This window comes from Nilaparvata lugens, chromosome 1, assembly GCF_014356525.2.
Source record: "Nilaparvata lugens isolate BPH chromosome 1, ASM1435652v1, whole genome shotgun sequence".
In the NCBI taxonomy this organism is placed as follows: Eukaryota; Metazoa; Arthropoda; class Insecta; order Hemiptera; family Delphacidae; genus Nilaparvata; species Nilaparvata lugens.
In genome coordinates, this window is record NC_052504.1 from 78,607,007 (window position 1) to 78,623,705 (window position 16,699).

At 34.4% G+C, this 16,699-nt stretch overlaps 1 protein-coding gene across 2 annotated transcripts in view; it reads left to right on the plus strand.

Moving 5' to 3' along the window:
• Positions 1-16,699, plus strand: part of LOC111052313 (rho-related GTP-binding protein RhoN) — a 144,974-nt gene that overhangs the window by 39,634 nt on the left and 88,641 nt on the right. The window contains exon 1 of one of the 2 annotated variants that reach the window (XM_039444258.1): positions 15,247-15,610. The exons of the other annotated variant lie outside the window; for it this stretch is intronic. Within the exon in view, the coding sequence (XP_039300192.1) occupies positions 15,455-15,610 (156 nt within the window). The 5' untranslated portion in view covers positions 15,247-15,454. Of the gene's footprint in view, positions 1-15,246; positions 15,611-16,699 lie in introns of those variants that run through there. 2 annotated transcript variants of the gene reach the window in all.

Sequence of the window (16,699 nt, forward strand, 5' to 3'; positions counted from 1 at the left end):
ACTGGATGAACATGCATATGAACTTGTTACCTACAAGATTACAATGTATTGCTCAGTATTTACAAGTACCATCGTCCAACAACATTATCATCAACAATAGCCAGCCCTTTATGTACTCTGGTTGAGTTTGAGTCACATTCAATTATTCAGGTCCTGTAAACTTTGGTAACAAATTGAGAGAGTCTATATCCAGTAAACCACGATACATGTTTTAACAATGAAACAGAACTTTCGTAAGTGTTTCCATTCCTAAACTGATGTATTTTCCATCCTTCGTCCGGTGTATTGGAAATTTATTGACTCATATGCCTATTGTTAGTATCAAAAACTTCATTATTTCTTGAAAACACGTGAGAAGTGTTTGGATTTTGCTAAATTCTTCTCTAATTATAAAAAGAATTTCAATTCACTCATCATCCTGAGAGAACACTCTTTCACTTCAATCCTGAGTATCGATCAGCCGAGCTTTCTTTAAATCTATGTAGATCTAAATCTAAAACCGCAACTAAGATAATTATAAGGTCTGTCGTTTTAGATCGTGTCTATGATTATAAGCAATATAAATAAAAGAGAGTTTTTTCTCAAGTTGGGCATGAAATGTTGATGTGAACAATGAACTATAAATGTAATCGAAGTTCAAGTCTTAGCATGTGATATTGATTCATCTCGCATTTTTAAATGCAGTTACAATTTCGTCTTAAAATGAAATTTTTCATGACTCTTAAAGTGAATTCATTTATTTTTGCATGATTCTGATTCACTTATTGAATCTCAGTGCAATTTGGCTCGCTCTCATTCTGTGATCTACGACCTTGACTCCTGTAGCAGCATAGCATACAAAGGACTCGTGAAATATTTCACGGCAATCCTTTATTTATGGTGTAGAAAAAGTCATCGGGCTATCTATAATGCACGGAAATAAATCGAGTTGTAGAGGAAAACCTGCGGAAAACACTGACTGGGAGATGGGAGCAGCTAGCAACCCAACCCAACCTGCAGTAATAAGCATTCTGGGAGTATCCGTGGAAGAGTCCCCACTCTCACAGGAGGTAAAGTTTTTGAGCAATAAGTTACGGGCGGCAAGTAGGTCACAAAGCCGGCACTTCCAATGTATAATATACTCGCACTAGTTTTCCCATTGGGTTCATCTTCACTTCCCAAATTGCAACGTCTGCTATCCAAGTTTAGTTCGACTATTATTCTAGATTTTCCCACTCATGCATACTTTATTATCCAACAATTGTCATCACAGAGCACTCATTTCCACAACATTAAACCTCAAACGACAAATTTTGTAAATTTATTCATTGGATATTGGAATTTCTATCTACCAAAATTTGAATTATGAATTAATGATATTTTAATCCATTTGCAGAGAACTGTTTCATGTGAATTCCAATAGAAGTAAATAACTCAGTTTTTTCAAGGGTTTTCAAGTGAAAACTGATCATATTACCCAAATTTCTCTGATGGTGATAGTTGATCTTCTAATTTTGATTGCCCAACTACGCATTTTTTATAAAAATACAGTAGTCCGGTAGACGGCTTGTCGACGGTAAAGTCCCTTTTGTGAGAAGTTCAATACATACCACCATGTCATGTCCATTGTGTCCTGTACGTTGTTACTCGGATTAGGAGATGACCATAACTCAAAATATAGAGGATTATTCTATCCCTTCTCAACTAACCACTTTAAATGAAAGGGTTGAACCCTTTCATGATACATTCAAGCAAATACGTCTATTGTATGAGTTGAGACGCAACAGTGTATCACCCGAATGACACATTTTTTAAGAAAAAATATTCTTAACTTATATGGAATCCTGAAATTATATCAACAAAAATATAATAAATTCAAGGCTACAGTTTTAAATTAATTGGGAGTTTTTGACTGGAAAAATCACACCATCAGTAGAAGTAAGTTTTACAATTATGTAAATCAAAACTATTTTTGCAAAACTATCTTCTCAGGGATACTTTGAAATAAGAAGTAACAATTATCTGGCTCTACATCTCTCGTCCCAACGAGAGCAGTAAGTTAATTATTAAGAATGATTTGAGCATTTTTTATTAATATTCAATCGCAATTAAGACACAACCACACTACAATTTGTTTCTCTTATGTTCTTTTATGCTTGATTCATTTATATTGTGGTGCGGTATTTGAACGGCTTCACACATGTAGAGTGAATCTTGTACTGAATCAATGGTGTAGAGACTATAAATTTTGCAATTGCGTGTGTGGACGCTGAGTGTACACCAGACTGATTGACTCACTACAAGATTCAATACAATTGTCGGAATCGCGGGAGGCCTAAACGCTCGCTCACCCTTGATTCTTCTAATGACAGATTGTATAATGATAAAATGTTTGTAAGTAGTGTAGCGGACGCTAAACACTGAATACGGATACCTTAAAATTATTACCTGTGAAGAATGAGCATACAAAATCATACAGGTCGAGCAAAAATCCCGATGTAGATAATTTACGGGACTGCGTCTCTAATAAGTTCTGAAGGATTAAAATGCGGTATTTGGACCAAATATCGTTCAGAATATACTTCGAGAACAGAGTCTTGTCGGGTTTTAAGCTCTATTGTAGGAATTTATATGATCTCCGGCTGCATCTGCTGTACAATTGATGTGTTCGTTCCTAAGTCGAGGTAGGTAACAGATAAAAGCTGATATATGAGCAGGTAGGGACAAAGAATAAATATCTCGATCTGACCCCACTCGCTACATCCACTTAGACCTGTTCCAGTATCCAGCTTAATTCAATTATTCCAATGATCGTATTCGATCGGTTCTTGATGATATAGAACGTATCAGACACAATAATTGACAGGCTTAAGAAATAATCGAACTCAGAAAGCGAATTAACAAAACTGAAATATATTATAATAAAATATGTAATTATACAGTGCAGGTTCAGAATTTGATTTACAGGTTGATAATAATTTAGCATTAACAGAATAGTTAAAAATTTTCTTGTGCTTGCATGATACCATGCGTGATTCAACAGAATTTTACAATTGATAAGATTTAACAGTTTTGAAAAAATAGTGAAAAAATGAATTATAAAATATTTTAAAATTGCTCGGGGTCGTGGTTCTGGCAGCGGAGGATAGCTAATCAACTACAAGTTCTTATAAATTCAACATGAATAAATTCTATGCTCTTAAATGCTAAAGCGCTTGTCGGCGTGGCCATTAATTTAACGAAGAAAATTTTATATCTTTTTGCACTGAAATATTTTCGAAGCGTAGATTGGGGCCCCTTTTAAAACTTATAACTCACGTGAATTTCCTTGGCGGTCGTGGTTTTCTTCTTTAGATCAAAAATCGTTTGATCGGCAGCGATCCAGGCTTCGGTTTCAGCACGTGGGGGATTTTTTAATTTAATATCTCCTTCACCAAATTAATTAAGGGATAATTTACTTTGAACTTTTAATTTATCGATTGATGGAAATAAATTACAATTAACAAACAGATTGGCCTAAAATATCGGCTCACAAATAGGACATATAAAAATCGAACAAGAAATTTTCACAAATAGGTCTTGGTAACTATAAAAAGAGATCTGAACGGTGAGGATTTCAAAAGGGAAGTGCTGTCTTTTCTCTCAGCTTCTTGGCTAGACCTTTCTTCTGAGAATCTAATTTATGTAATAAATTTGCATAAAAATTTGCCATTGGTAGAACGGTTGTGACGTAAACGTGACGTCAGTGGCAGGCAGTAGAATATAATTCCTTTAATTACAATAATAATTTAATTTATGTAATTCTTAAAACTGCTTAATCTTCTAGACATAGTTTCTCTCATACAATGTACATGTGCTAGCGTAAATGATAAGGCAGGGTTGTTGTCTGATAATAGATTAACATGTGTTGCTTTCAAACGATCACCTTCTTGGTGCTATTTCTATGCACTATGATTGGCTTAGGCTTGCCAAAGAGATTTAATTACCATGTGGTTCAGTTGAATTAAATCATTAATAAATTAATATTCTTATACAATTTTTATTAGGTTTGGGACTGTTATAATTAATTTCTGCCGTTTTATCGATAATATAATTCATGCTATGACCTATTTAGTTACAATAAGACCTGACATATAATATAATTTCTTAAATAATAAATAATTTCAACGATAATACATACATTTTATTTTTTTTATTTGAAATTCTTGGTCCTTTATTGATAGTTTTATAATTTTTAGAGATGGTGTTATATCTTGCGTGAAGCCAGCATGACATTTGACAATACTTTGAATCAGTCAGCTGCGTTCGAACTGTTTTTTAAAAACATCTGATCGATAGTAAACAAAGTGTAACCTCAAATTCAATGAGCAATTCGTAAATAATTCGTGCTTTATTTGCAAAATAATTATAATTTTATTGAATAATTTTTCTAGAAAATATTCAGTACAGAACGGTACTCTTATCTAAAATACAGTTACTGATAAGTAAGCTTTATCGCTCGGTCGCTAACTATTCCTTTAGCAAATTCTTTCATTTTAAAAGGTAATCACAGTTTTCTCTCTTCTCATGAGATCTATTTAAAAGATTCATCACAATATAGACTACACCTTTTCCAATTTTATTTGAGAAAGTATCAAGTTGATTTGAGAAAGTATCAATTGTATTTGAGAAAGTATCAAGTTGATTTGAGAAAGTATCAATTTTATTTGAGAAAGTATCAAGTTGATTTGAGAAAGTATCAATTTTATTTGAGAAAGTATCAATTGTATTTGAGAATAGTCACTTGTAATTGAGAGAATGTCAGATGTAAATGAGAATAGTCAATTGTATTTAAGAAGTCATCACATGTAATTGAGAGTAGTGAATTGTATTTGAGAAATCGTCAAATGTAAATGAGAAGATATCAATTGAAAATGAGAAAATTTTCCAATTGACATGTCGTGGCTCTTCTGTAGCCTACAGTACAGGTTTGATTTGAGCAGGAAAGGATACTGTACTACGTACACAGTATTCCAATTACTACCATAGGCTTTGCATGGGGGAAATTAATATTTTTAATGGTGAAATTATTTCCCCTGTACTGTTTACGAATGATTAATGAATATCATTTCTATTTATGTATTGGCAACACGACTTTTGTCTCCAAACATTTTGTGAAATATTGCACTTGATGATGATCAAATTATCTATGTTCAAGGCGCAATTGAACTCTAACATCAATCAATTGAATCTCTTGATCAAGCAATTCGGCAATTCTTCAATGGATTTTGGGGGCTTGAAAATAATTTTTCATTTAAAAACTAAATGTTTTATTTGAATATTAAATATATTATCATATTATTTTTTATGAGTACAGTTATGAAAAATATAAGTACTGGAAGCACTGGGTTTTGATAAAATCATTTCCCAATTACAACTGACAACTTCTCAATTTCAAATCGTATGTTCTCAAATTGAAATGATACTTCCTCAAATAAAATTTACTATTCTCAACTACAAGTGATGACTTCTCAAATACAATTGACTATTCTCAATTGCAATTGATACTTTCTCAAATACAGTTGGAAAAGGTGTAGTGTGCTGGGCGGGAGCTACGCAACATCAGTCCACTATCGCTATACGATATAGTTCGATTTCTTCCCCACCAATTATTTATCACATCATTTCCAACGCACAAATCAAAGATTTATTTAAACAGGTAGATTTTTTTATACAGGTATTATCAAAGAATGATCGGAGGTTTTTCTTATAAGGTCAATATAATATATCGGATACCGTATTTATTCTGGTTTCCGCTACATCAATAAACAATATTCTTCTTAGAATCCTCAGACACGTTTCGCAACCGAAGTACCCAGTACCCAGATTAGTACTTAAAGTTGAGTAACTCTACCCCTTACCCTAAAATTCTCGGCGGCTGAAAGATTCTAACCCTCAAGTTTCCATAACGATCGATTGCTTTTCATCCAGGAATTCACTACCAAAATATGTTTTTATTTGCGGGAAAGATGAAGTTTTTCAGGGTGAAGCTACCATTAGAGAGAAGTTGTAATACTGTAATCTGAGAGAACCTCTTCCCCTTTTTTCTCCCAATTCCTCGATTATTGATTAGTCCAATATCCGCTTATATATATTACGCAGCCGTCCAATTCCATCCCTAATCTAGGCAATATCAGCAGGATTTATATTCTCAACGGAAACTTTTGTAAAAGTTGGAGCTCCAGATAAGCAGGAAGTTTGAAGAAGGAAAAGAGCCTACGGTTTCGGTAATGGATTGTGGATCTAATGAACAATAATAGATTATCAGTTTGATTTCTACTTGCACGTTATCAATGGATTCTCAACCAATTTGATTAATAGTCCGATTTGGATTCAATTAATTTGATATATTTTAACTAATTCTCAAACGAGGAATGCATCTAATTGATAACCCCAATCTATGAGTATACATTATATAAAACCGAATGGCATCTATGAAAACCTCAAAATTACGTAATTTAAGATGGACTATTATTTCTCTTGCTAATTAATCGATTAAATCGATTCTCTAATTCTCCATGCAAACTTCCAAAGTTTTAAACTTGTTTATTAAATTTTAGGTTCTGTTGAATATTCATCTAATATTTTCTGAATAATCCTGCAATCTTGGAGTTTTCGGTCACTTAAAGTCTTAAAAATTCTAAAATTGATAAACTATAGCTTTTGAGAGAAGTGAAATCTTTGCAAATATTTTGCAGACGTTGTAATAACATAAATTTAATATGACTCGTTGGTTTAAACTTCGGTTGTATTGAAGTTTTTCATTTTGCATTTTCCAACCATGCTATTCCAGACAAAAAATCTTTCTACAGTAGAGACGTTGAATTAGTAGATAATATTGTTAAATGTATGCAGATTTCAATAAAAATACAAGGAAAATGATAATGATGCTGTAATACAGTGGTGTAACGAGAAATATTACACAAGACTTGGATAACAAGTGGGTCTTATTGTAGAAATCATTACCTGAAATTGGATGAACTCTCGACTACTAAAGTTCTGATTCCAATTACTGAAATTGATATTAATACAGCATTGCCATGTTTATACATTTTTTGGGACGAGCGACATTGACTGATTGTTTCTCTGAAACAGACAGACAGATAGGAAATCCATCACGTACAACAATTGATCATGATGATTTTCGATATTTGATCCTGTTGTGAGGGCTGAGAGGAGAGACTTGAGGCCTGTACAGGCCGAGTCTAAACATATTGATTGTAGGCTGTTCTGTGTGTGAGCAGCCGTGAGGGTGAATGCTCAGTAGCCGTGGCATTGGCATTTGGCAAACGCTTCCACGAGCGGGATGCGGCATAGTAGGTGATTCCATGTGAGGCAGAGGTTCAAGTTTGACACCAGAGTCGTGGAACATACGTTGAAATTCTTTGAGAAAAAGCCGAGTTATATGGGGAACAAGCTCTTCGATTACCTGCCAATAGACATAAGAAATAAAAATTATAATTCTTTTAAAAAATATGTATTCTTGCTCCTCGTGACGAAAGCTTATTATAGTTTGGACGATTATTCTATTGATAGTCTTTAGTTTTTATTCATGTTTCTTTTTTAAGATTGTAAGGTTATGATATAATGTTATGGCGATACACGCTATTTGTTCAGATTGTATAAATAAAGAATAATTAATTCAGATAATTTGAATTCAATTCAATAGCCCCTTCATGACGATCTACAAAATAAAGAATGTTCAGGAATACAATATCTCCAGACTACAAATTGAACAAATAAGATGTATACATGCTAGATTTTATTAATATATATTACACGTTATTTGAAATAATATCGAGATCATGAGAAGAAAGGTTTTATTATATTCTGATAATACTGTAGTAGGCCAAGTACAGTGGAAACGTGTAGTGGAAAGGCTTGAAATGGAACGATCCCATGTGTTAGCGAAACACAATGGTAAATTAGTTCAGAAACGCCCCCTTGAAAATAAAATAAATGACCTGATATCATTCATAAGGAAATCTCCGGTTTCCATTTCATTTATTTGAGCCTGCTTTCTTGAAAAGGGATGCTGAAGGAGCATCTGTACTTGCTCCTTCCAACTCATTGGATGCGTTCTAAGAGCCTATAAATCTTTTGCAAAAATTCAACCCTTCTCGTGAATCCAGCTTAAACTAGACACACACCAGTTTTCACATCAAACCGAGAGCTAGAATTGCTCAGGAATTCTCATTATTTGTCGAAAAGAGAATCCATTAACAGGAAAGCCTCAAATTACATCTCTTCAAGTACGAATTCTAATAGAAAGCTGGCATTGAAGATCCTAGTAACCCACAGGGAATTTCCTTTCCTTCCGCAACTTGGAAAACTGTGCACACCGCTACTCTACAATTCCCTTCCCGACTACAACTATCCAATCCCTATTATATGCTCCCTCTCAACCTACTTGTCTCAGCTCAGCTAAAAACTTTCCTGCTTCCCAAAGACTTTGTAACTGCTGTTCACATTCGTGTTTCTTGATATTTTACTCGTCTAGCAAAAAACATATGTGATAATTTATCCAGGAAATGATTTTCAATAATATTAAAATAATTAATCAATAATATTCTTATAACCATATCATTTGGTTACAGATATATCATGCTATATAGCGGAAAATTGGTGTCATGCACAAATAGAGGAAAAATGAATTCTCTAATTTCATAATCTATTAAATCATTCCAAAGTGTATTCTATGAAGAATATTCTATAAAAAGTGTCTGAAAATGTTTGGAGTAGAGATAAAAATCGTGCAATATAATAGAGAAATTTCTGACTTCTAATCGCTAAACAAATGAAGGTCATCAAGAGCCTCTCATTCGTGGATTTGAAAAGCACTAACAACATCGTTAACACGTCGAATCTCATTTGAAAATTCAATGAAAGAAATCATTACTGGTACTGTGTTACTATTTGTTTTATGTGTCAGTAAACTTCCCAGAAGTAATAGTATATTTCGCACCTAGGGCCGAAAATGAGACTTTTCCGGCTCGAAATCGGTTTTCAAGTCCGAGGCCGTAGGCCGAGGACAAGAAAAGATTGAGAGCCGGAAAAACATTTTTGCCCATGGTGAGAACGTTATTTTTCGCCACACAGGAAAATAAACAATATAAATATGAAAATAATTGTTTATTAGGCACTTCCGAAATCAAAACAGGATGGTCATAGCTCTAGCAAATCTGAGGTAATCTGAATATCAGGAATTGTCTAGGTATTTTTTTTTATTCTGATTTGTCTAAATAACCTAAAATATTATGTTCAATTATGTAAGAGGTTGAGTTTATACTTTTTATTCTTCCAAATGACAATAAGATGATATTATTATAAATGTTTTGATTCTTGAATAATAAACACAAATAATGAAAAGATTTTGATAAGCTGGTTTAGCACACTTGAAATTTGGCAAATCTGAATGTCAACATCAACAATGCTTGTTGTCGTTGACTTCGGAAGTTTAGGTTAGAAGTTCTATCCTACTCTGAAAATCGAATTTGAATAGTTAATAATATATATTTTATCTGTATTTTATTCATCCAAATAAAATGATAGTATCTTATTGCAGAATACATATTCAATTCTAGAAGCATAAACTGATTCCGTTTCATAAACCATTTTGTTAACACGTTCACATCAAATCAGAATCAGCTGACTTCAAGGTTATTTTACAGCCCTAGGGCCGTAAAACTTTTACCGGCCTGGTCAGAAAACAATCATTTTCGGCCTCCATATGACGCACGAAAACCAGCTCATTACATCCAAGTGGGGCGAAAAATAAATGATATAATATTCCATGGGACAACATTTATTTGGAATTCTAATTATCTGAGTAACTGCAATCAACTCTATAACTAAGATTGAGTCTATAAGATTAAGATTGAGCTATTTTATTCTTAAGTCTATGATTTAATTACGATATTTCTGTTCGTTAAAACTTCATTTGCACACATTGATTATTTCTCACATTATTATTTTATTTATCTGATTGATAAGAGTTAGTAATATATCAAAAATCAATTCCCTTGATTAGGCTGCGAAAGACAAAAAAGGCATCCATTCACAAAAAGCTATAACACCTATATCAATATTCTACAGTAGGTAGCCTACAGTAGCAAAGAGATGAACAATTATTCCGATTCATTGGCTATGGTAATTTTCAATCTTTTGCAAGTTGTGTGTGAACTCACATTGTACATTTGATAATCTATTCATGTCATCCCTCAGACTCCAATGGATCTACTCGTATTCTTCAGTGAGCGATTTCACTCGAAGATATTATAATAACTTACGATATATTGCATATGCAGATAACATAATGAGTTGGGGGAATCTAACCAGTATCGTGCCTACGTCCGGGAAACAAGGGAAACCAAAACAGACTTAACAATGGTCAGGCTGAGTGCAGTTCGGATGTAATTTATATCCACAATATTTTAAGACTGCGAATCCCGGTCAATAGATGCAGGCCGATTGTTTGGTATTACCGTCCCTCTTCACCATTCCTCCCCAACCCTCCTCTCCAATTTACACCTCTCCTCCTCGTTCTCACTATTCCTCTACCTTCTCCTTCTTTTAATCAGCGCATTCCTCTCCAATAATCCCAGCCCAGACTACAAGTCAGCTAGTACAGAATAATATTCCGAGAAAACCTTTGAAAGGAACCCTGCTCGATTCGCTATTTTGATATTAATCTGGGTTCCATCTGTTTGAGTGCGAGAAAAATGAAAGTAGAATAAACTTGTTTCTACTAGCTTATTACTAGCTACTTGTTACTAGCTAATTGTTACTAGCTACTTGTTACTAGCTTGTTTTGTTCCAGGTAATCATTCTATTTGGTGGACTGTATCAATGGTACATCAATGTGTGTGAAAGTGGGCTAATTCAGTACAATTTAAACTAGAGGTGTAAAATACATTATTCTATTGATCTAGGAATCGAAGCATCCATAGCTTTAATCGAAAGAAGCTCATGACTCATCAGCATATTTGATCAAGTTTCAACAATCATGTAGACGTACATACACCAGACATATGAGCATAGATAAACATGAACCATACAGTTCATATGAGTCTAGTTCTCAGCTAGAAGAAAATGTTGATAGCTGTTTAGAAACACCATTGGAATCTGTAATACACATTACCAATTTATTCGATTTCATTTGATTTTTAGTTTAAATATAAGTTGTAACAATTTGATCGCAGACGGTGCTTGATTTAATTAGAAGGCTGAGTTTCTCACCAGTGATGCTGAGACAATTTGTACTTGTCCCGCCCGGCTTGTGATGTTACACGCATTATAATTATTAGATGTCTGAGAGCTATTTTCCTGTAAGAACATTGTGTTCAGAGCACCTTCAGGTGCTCCATCAGATTAGAATACGGTTGGAAACTCCTAACCATACAACTAGTTAGAGGTGATCGACATAGTAAATTTTGCTGTCTAGAACAGTTGCTTGCCACGTAAATTGCGAATTATAGACGATCGGTGACAGACACTGACAACACTAACACTATACACATATTATAGGAGTTGGGAACTTAGTTCAACTTTAGTAACCTGTTCTTAACGGCTTTCCCGTATCCTGTGACGAGATCACTTGATTTTCAGCTCTATTGCACTATAATTGACACTACAGTTAATTTGTGATACAACTTATTAATTTGCAATGAATACTATAGCACTATAGAGTATATAAAATACAAAACAGCTACTATAAAAAATATTGAGGATGTTGATCATTAACTAAGTTTATGTAACTCGATACAATAGTGCTTCAGAAACTTACCGTAAATTTAACAATAATTGTAAAAAATATAGATTTGTCTATAAAAATTTAACAAATAGCCTATAACAATTTTACAAAATTTGGAAATCTAGATAAATAATGAATGTGTTTCAATGCAATAAATCCCTTATAGTTAACGAATAATAATGCCTTGCTCTCAACATCTTCGATTAGTAATCTAATTAACGAATTTAATTGAACAATTTTTATAAACTACTCAATACATACAATCAATCAATATTACTACTTCAATCAGGCCTATATGTGAAGCAATCACACTCAGATTAGACTTTGAATCTATCCACTGAAATCGCCAATCGATTTTACCAGTAGAATCCATCCTTATCTTATCATATTAAATACATCACCAAAAATGTAATAATCAACATCACTCTCGTACCTCTTCCCAGCACATTCTACTGGGTAATTCGACGAAACTGCCTATTAACTGTGGATAATAGACTCATCAACGTGCATGATGAATTTCTGTTTTATGGTGTAATATAATACATAACATACCTGCTGAAAAGCCGTATCATTGTGGCAATTAATCATTCCAATAACTCTTAACAAAATTTTTATAGTCGCCTCTCATACATCTCTCTCAGATTGCACTTATTAATCCCTGATTTTATTACCCGCTCGGCTTATATTTATGAACCACAGGCTTCAAATGGATTAGTGAAATGTTGTGTGCGACGTGCAAACTGTAGTCACCCATCCCACTTCACCTTCATTCAATGGATTCAACTTGAAGTTATTGATTCAGCTCGATAGTAGGAAACCATCAATTATTAATGAATACATTGTATGTGAAATTTCTTTCTTATCTCCTATCAAGTAAGCAGTAAGTAATTTAGCTACTACAATGGCTACAATTAGCTACTATAATGGATAATCTACATGTGTCATTTACAATGTCATTTGCTAATGAATCAGAGAACCTTGATAAATTATGATAATAAATACACAAAACATGTCCTACTAAACTAATTTGCGAATAAATACGACTCACGAGAAAATAATCAAAACTTTTCTGTTACTGTCAACTGTTTCATGAAGCGTTATAATCAATTGTGAGTGCAAAGGCTGGAAGATAAGTAATTCGTCCACGTGTTTGTGAAAAGATGAGCGAAATCAAGCTCTACTTGATTTTCCAGCTTCTCAACTTACGGCAAGAGAATTTTGTTTGTGACATCTCCAACAACGAGCTCAGCTCTCTCGCTTGCTCTTCATGATGTGAAGTTGTTTCGAAACTTTCTGAGCCGCGCGCTGAACTTGAAACGTTGAGCTTTGAAAAAGCCAGCCACACACGTGCCTTTGTGTTGTAAACGGGGCTGGCAGGGCAGGGCATTATTTATTCAAACGCTATCAAAATAACGAACTGAAGCTTGGATCAGGGATAGCAGTGGAAGTGGAAGAGGTAGTGAAAGAATCAATGATGGCCTGCGGGCTTTTCCTTTCAACTGTTTGTAGTAGTTGCTCTGTCAGTTTTGGGCTGGAATTGGCAGGGTGAAGAGAGTTCTTTAGAGGAATGCTTGAGAGTTGAGAAAGAAGTGCGGCTGTTTGGAAATGCCACCATTCGATTGCTGCTCTGCTCTGCTCTGCTGCTCTTTGCTGCCGCTGCTAGCCGATGGTTGGAAGCTTTATGGCGTGTGATTGGTGGCTGAGCAGAAGCGGATTTGGACGCGGCTGTTGGCTGTTAGCTGTTGGCTGTAGACTTCATTCTGAGCCTCTTGAATAAGTTTCGAACTGTAGACGACTACTGCGTCTGAATCTTCGGGCCACCTCATCAAAGTAATATTTGTCTGGGCGCTAACTCTCTGCATTTAACCGCACATAAGGAATGAGGCTTTCAGAGTTGGATCCCTCGATTCGCAGATTCGTCGTTGATTGTTGGACTTGATATTTAAGTGGCAGATACCATTTTTCCATTCATTTTAAACTTTTACCAGATTTCTCATCAATTTATAAACATATTTTGATTACTTGATTTAGTCTTTTCATTTAATTATTAAGAAATAAAATCGAATCACGATATTTATCGATCAAATAGCTACCACTAAAAATCAATGAACTTAATATTAACTGAGCAAATGTTAAAATTAATTTAAGCAAAAATTATTTAAAATGAGAAAAATACTATGAGAAATATTAGAACCAAATTCTTATAATTCCAAAAAGTGAAAGTCCATAAAAGTTTTCACTCCAGGATTAAATATTTGCATTAAACATTATTTATCAAAAGTTTCAGTATAGAGAAGCATTGATTAAGACAGACACATCGGAATAGTAGACTATAAGATAAGACTCCTAAACATAAGATTAAATTATCAATGCAAATATAAGAATCGAAATGCAAATTGAGAGAAAATACTGCCTCAAAATAAGAAGATCGCTCAGTATACATATACAATATCTATTTATGTCTTAAAAACGCGGTCGGTCGAATTCTACAGTAGATTTAATTCAGCATAATAGAGGAGATACCTATCTCGACCTATAGTCTCTCATTAGCTGTTACCGTCTTCAAAAAGACAGTTAATGCCGGTTATTCAACAGCCGGTTAAATTTTAACCGTTATTAATTTCACGAGAACCACGAACGTGAGAAGGCGTTTATCATAAACGACGGCTACTCTGATTGGTTCTCGTGAAATTAATCACGGTTAAAATCTAACCGGCTGTTGTCAGAAGGCGTTTATCATAAACGACGCCTTCTCTGATTGGTTCTCGTGAAATTAATCACGGTTGAAATTTAACCGGCACTAACTGTCTTTTTGAAGACGGTAACAGCTAATGAAAGACTGTAGGTCGCGATAGGGATCTCATCTATTATGCTGAATTAAATCTACTGTAGAATTTGACCGACCGCGTTTTTAAGACATAAATAGATATTGCAAATATTTAATCCTGGAGTGAAAAATTCAATGAGAAGGCGTTTATCATAAACGACGGCTTCTCTGATTGGTTCTCGTGAAATTAATCACGGTTAAAATCTAACCGGCTGTTGTCAGAAGGCGTTTATCATAAACGACGCCTTCTCTGATTGGTTCTCGTGAAATTAATCACGGTTGAAATTTAACCGGCACTAACTGTCTTTTTGAAGACGGTAACAGCTAATGAAAGACTGTAGGTTGAGATAGGGATCTCATCTATTATGCTGAATTAAATCTACTGTAGAATTCGACCAACTGCGTTTTTAAGACATAATAGATATTGCAAATATTTAATCCTGGAGTGAAAAATTCAATGAGAAGGCGTTTATCATAAACGACGGCTTCTCTGATTGGTTCTCGTGAAATTAATTACGGTTAAAATTCAACTGGCTATTGTGCAACCGGGCCTTAGTATTTGAATGTTGACCGTCGATTTGTAAATAGCGGTACAAAAACGTGAGAAAGCCGCTAGTTCTATCAGTAACCACAAGAGCGCGCGCCACTCGCAGTCGGTGGGCGACTTGAATGGATGGTGGCCTTTGGCTGGCGGCAAGGTCTTGTTGAATGCTGAACCAGTTCTGGTGATTCAGTTCGGCTCAAATTGCCGTTGTGGAAGGTTGTCAGTGACGGTTGGATCTGTGCAGTGCTATTTCTAGTTGATCGCGTGGTGTAGTGAAGTTCAGTGTGTGGTGCAATCTTGGCCAGTTCTCGCCATGCCGGCGTCAAAGAACAAGAAGAAATGTTCGGCCACCAATGTGACCATTGAAGCCAACTACACGGACGTGGATTGCAAGGTTGTGGTTGTGGGCGATTCAAAATGTGGAAAAACGTGCATGATTCAACGATTTGCATCAGACAAATATAACGAGGTATTTATTATTTGCCTACTCACAGTTGCTATGATTTTTCAGAATCTTTACAAGCTTTCTTGGCAAATTTTATATGCCTTATTTGGTAGTGGAGCCGGAGTCGCGAGATGATGAAAGCGTGGGAACTGAAATATCTGGAAGCATGGTTTCATCAGAAATCCGTGGGGTACCACGAAGGTCAAACTAACCTACTCAGTGATCAATCCTTATTGAATGGATAATATTTGTTGAGTTGACAATTATCGTAATGTAGATCTATTAATAAACGTCATACTAAGTCTAGAATGTCACTAATTATTATCAATCACTGGTATGAAGTATTGCGGTTTTTGCGTTGTGAGGCTAGTGAGGTATATTGTACATTGTAGGTATGTATTTTTCGGAAACTGCTTGATAAGAGTAGGGAATCAAATTGAAAAACAGTAGTCGATCCTCTTGTTCAAAAATTCTATTGAGTTCCTCTAAACTGAGTTTATTGACAGATGACTGTCAATCAACTCAGATAATAGAATAAATTAAGTTTTGCTTTGATATCTTTCGAAAAGAAAGATAAACAAACTCAGATAATAGAATAAATTGACTTTTGTTATCTTTCGAAAAATTCCTTGAGGGCAATTACAGATACCCTGCAGAATTTCCCCAGAAATTCACATCTTAGCCTTCTCAGGTGGGCCTAGAATATATCAAAGTAACTTACATTTTTGATTCCTTAAAATTCTTTTGGAGCAGAAAAATTAAATTAAACTTCTACTAAATCAAGCTTTAATAAAATTAAAAAAATACACATGAAATTCAAATGACCGGTGTTTATTGATTTGAGAGCTGTTATCAAATAAACTGTGCACTGTACTTATGCAGTACCTAGTTCAAGTAAGCTAATATTCATCACTTCATATATATTCATTTTCACCATCAACTTTATTAAGGAATGTTTTAGAAGTAGTTTTCCAAGTATTTTTTTATTATTAAACTGTATACTGTACTTATTGTTGTGTAAAGGAAACATATTTGGGTTATTACTTGTTATTTTTTCTGATGTGATATTGTGAATATTTGGAAACATATTCGGGTTATTACCTGTTGTTTCTG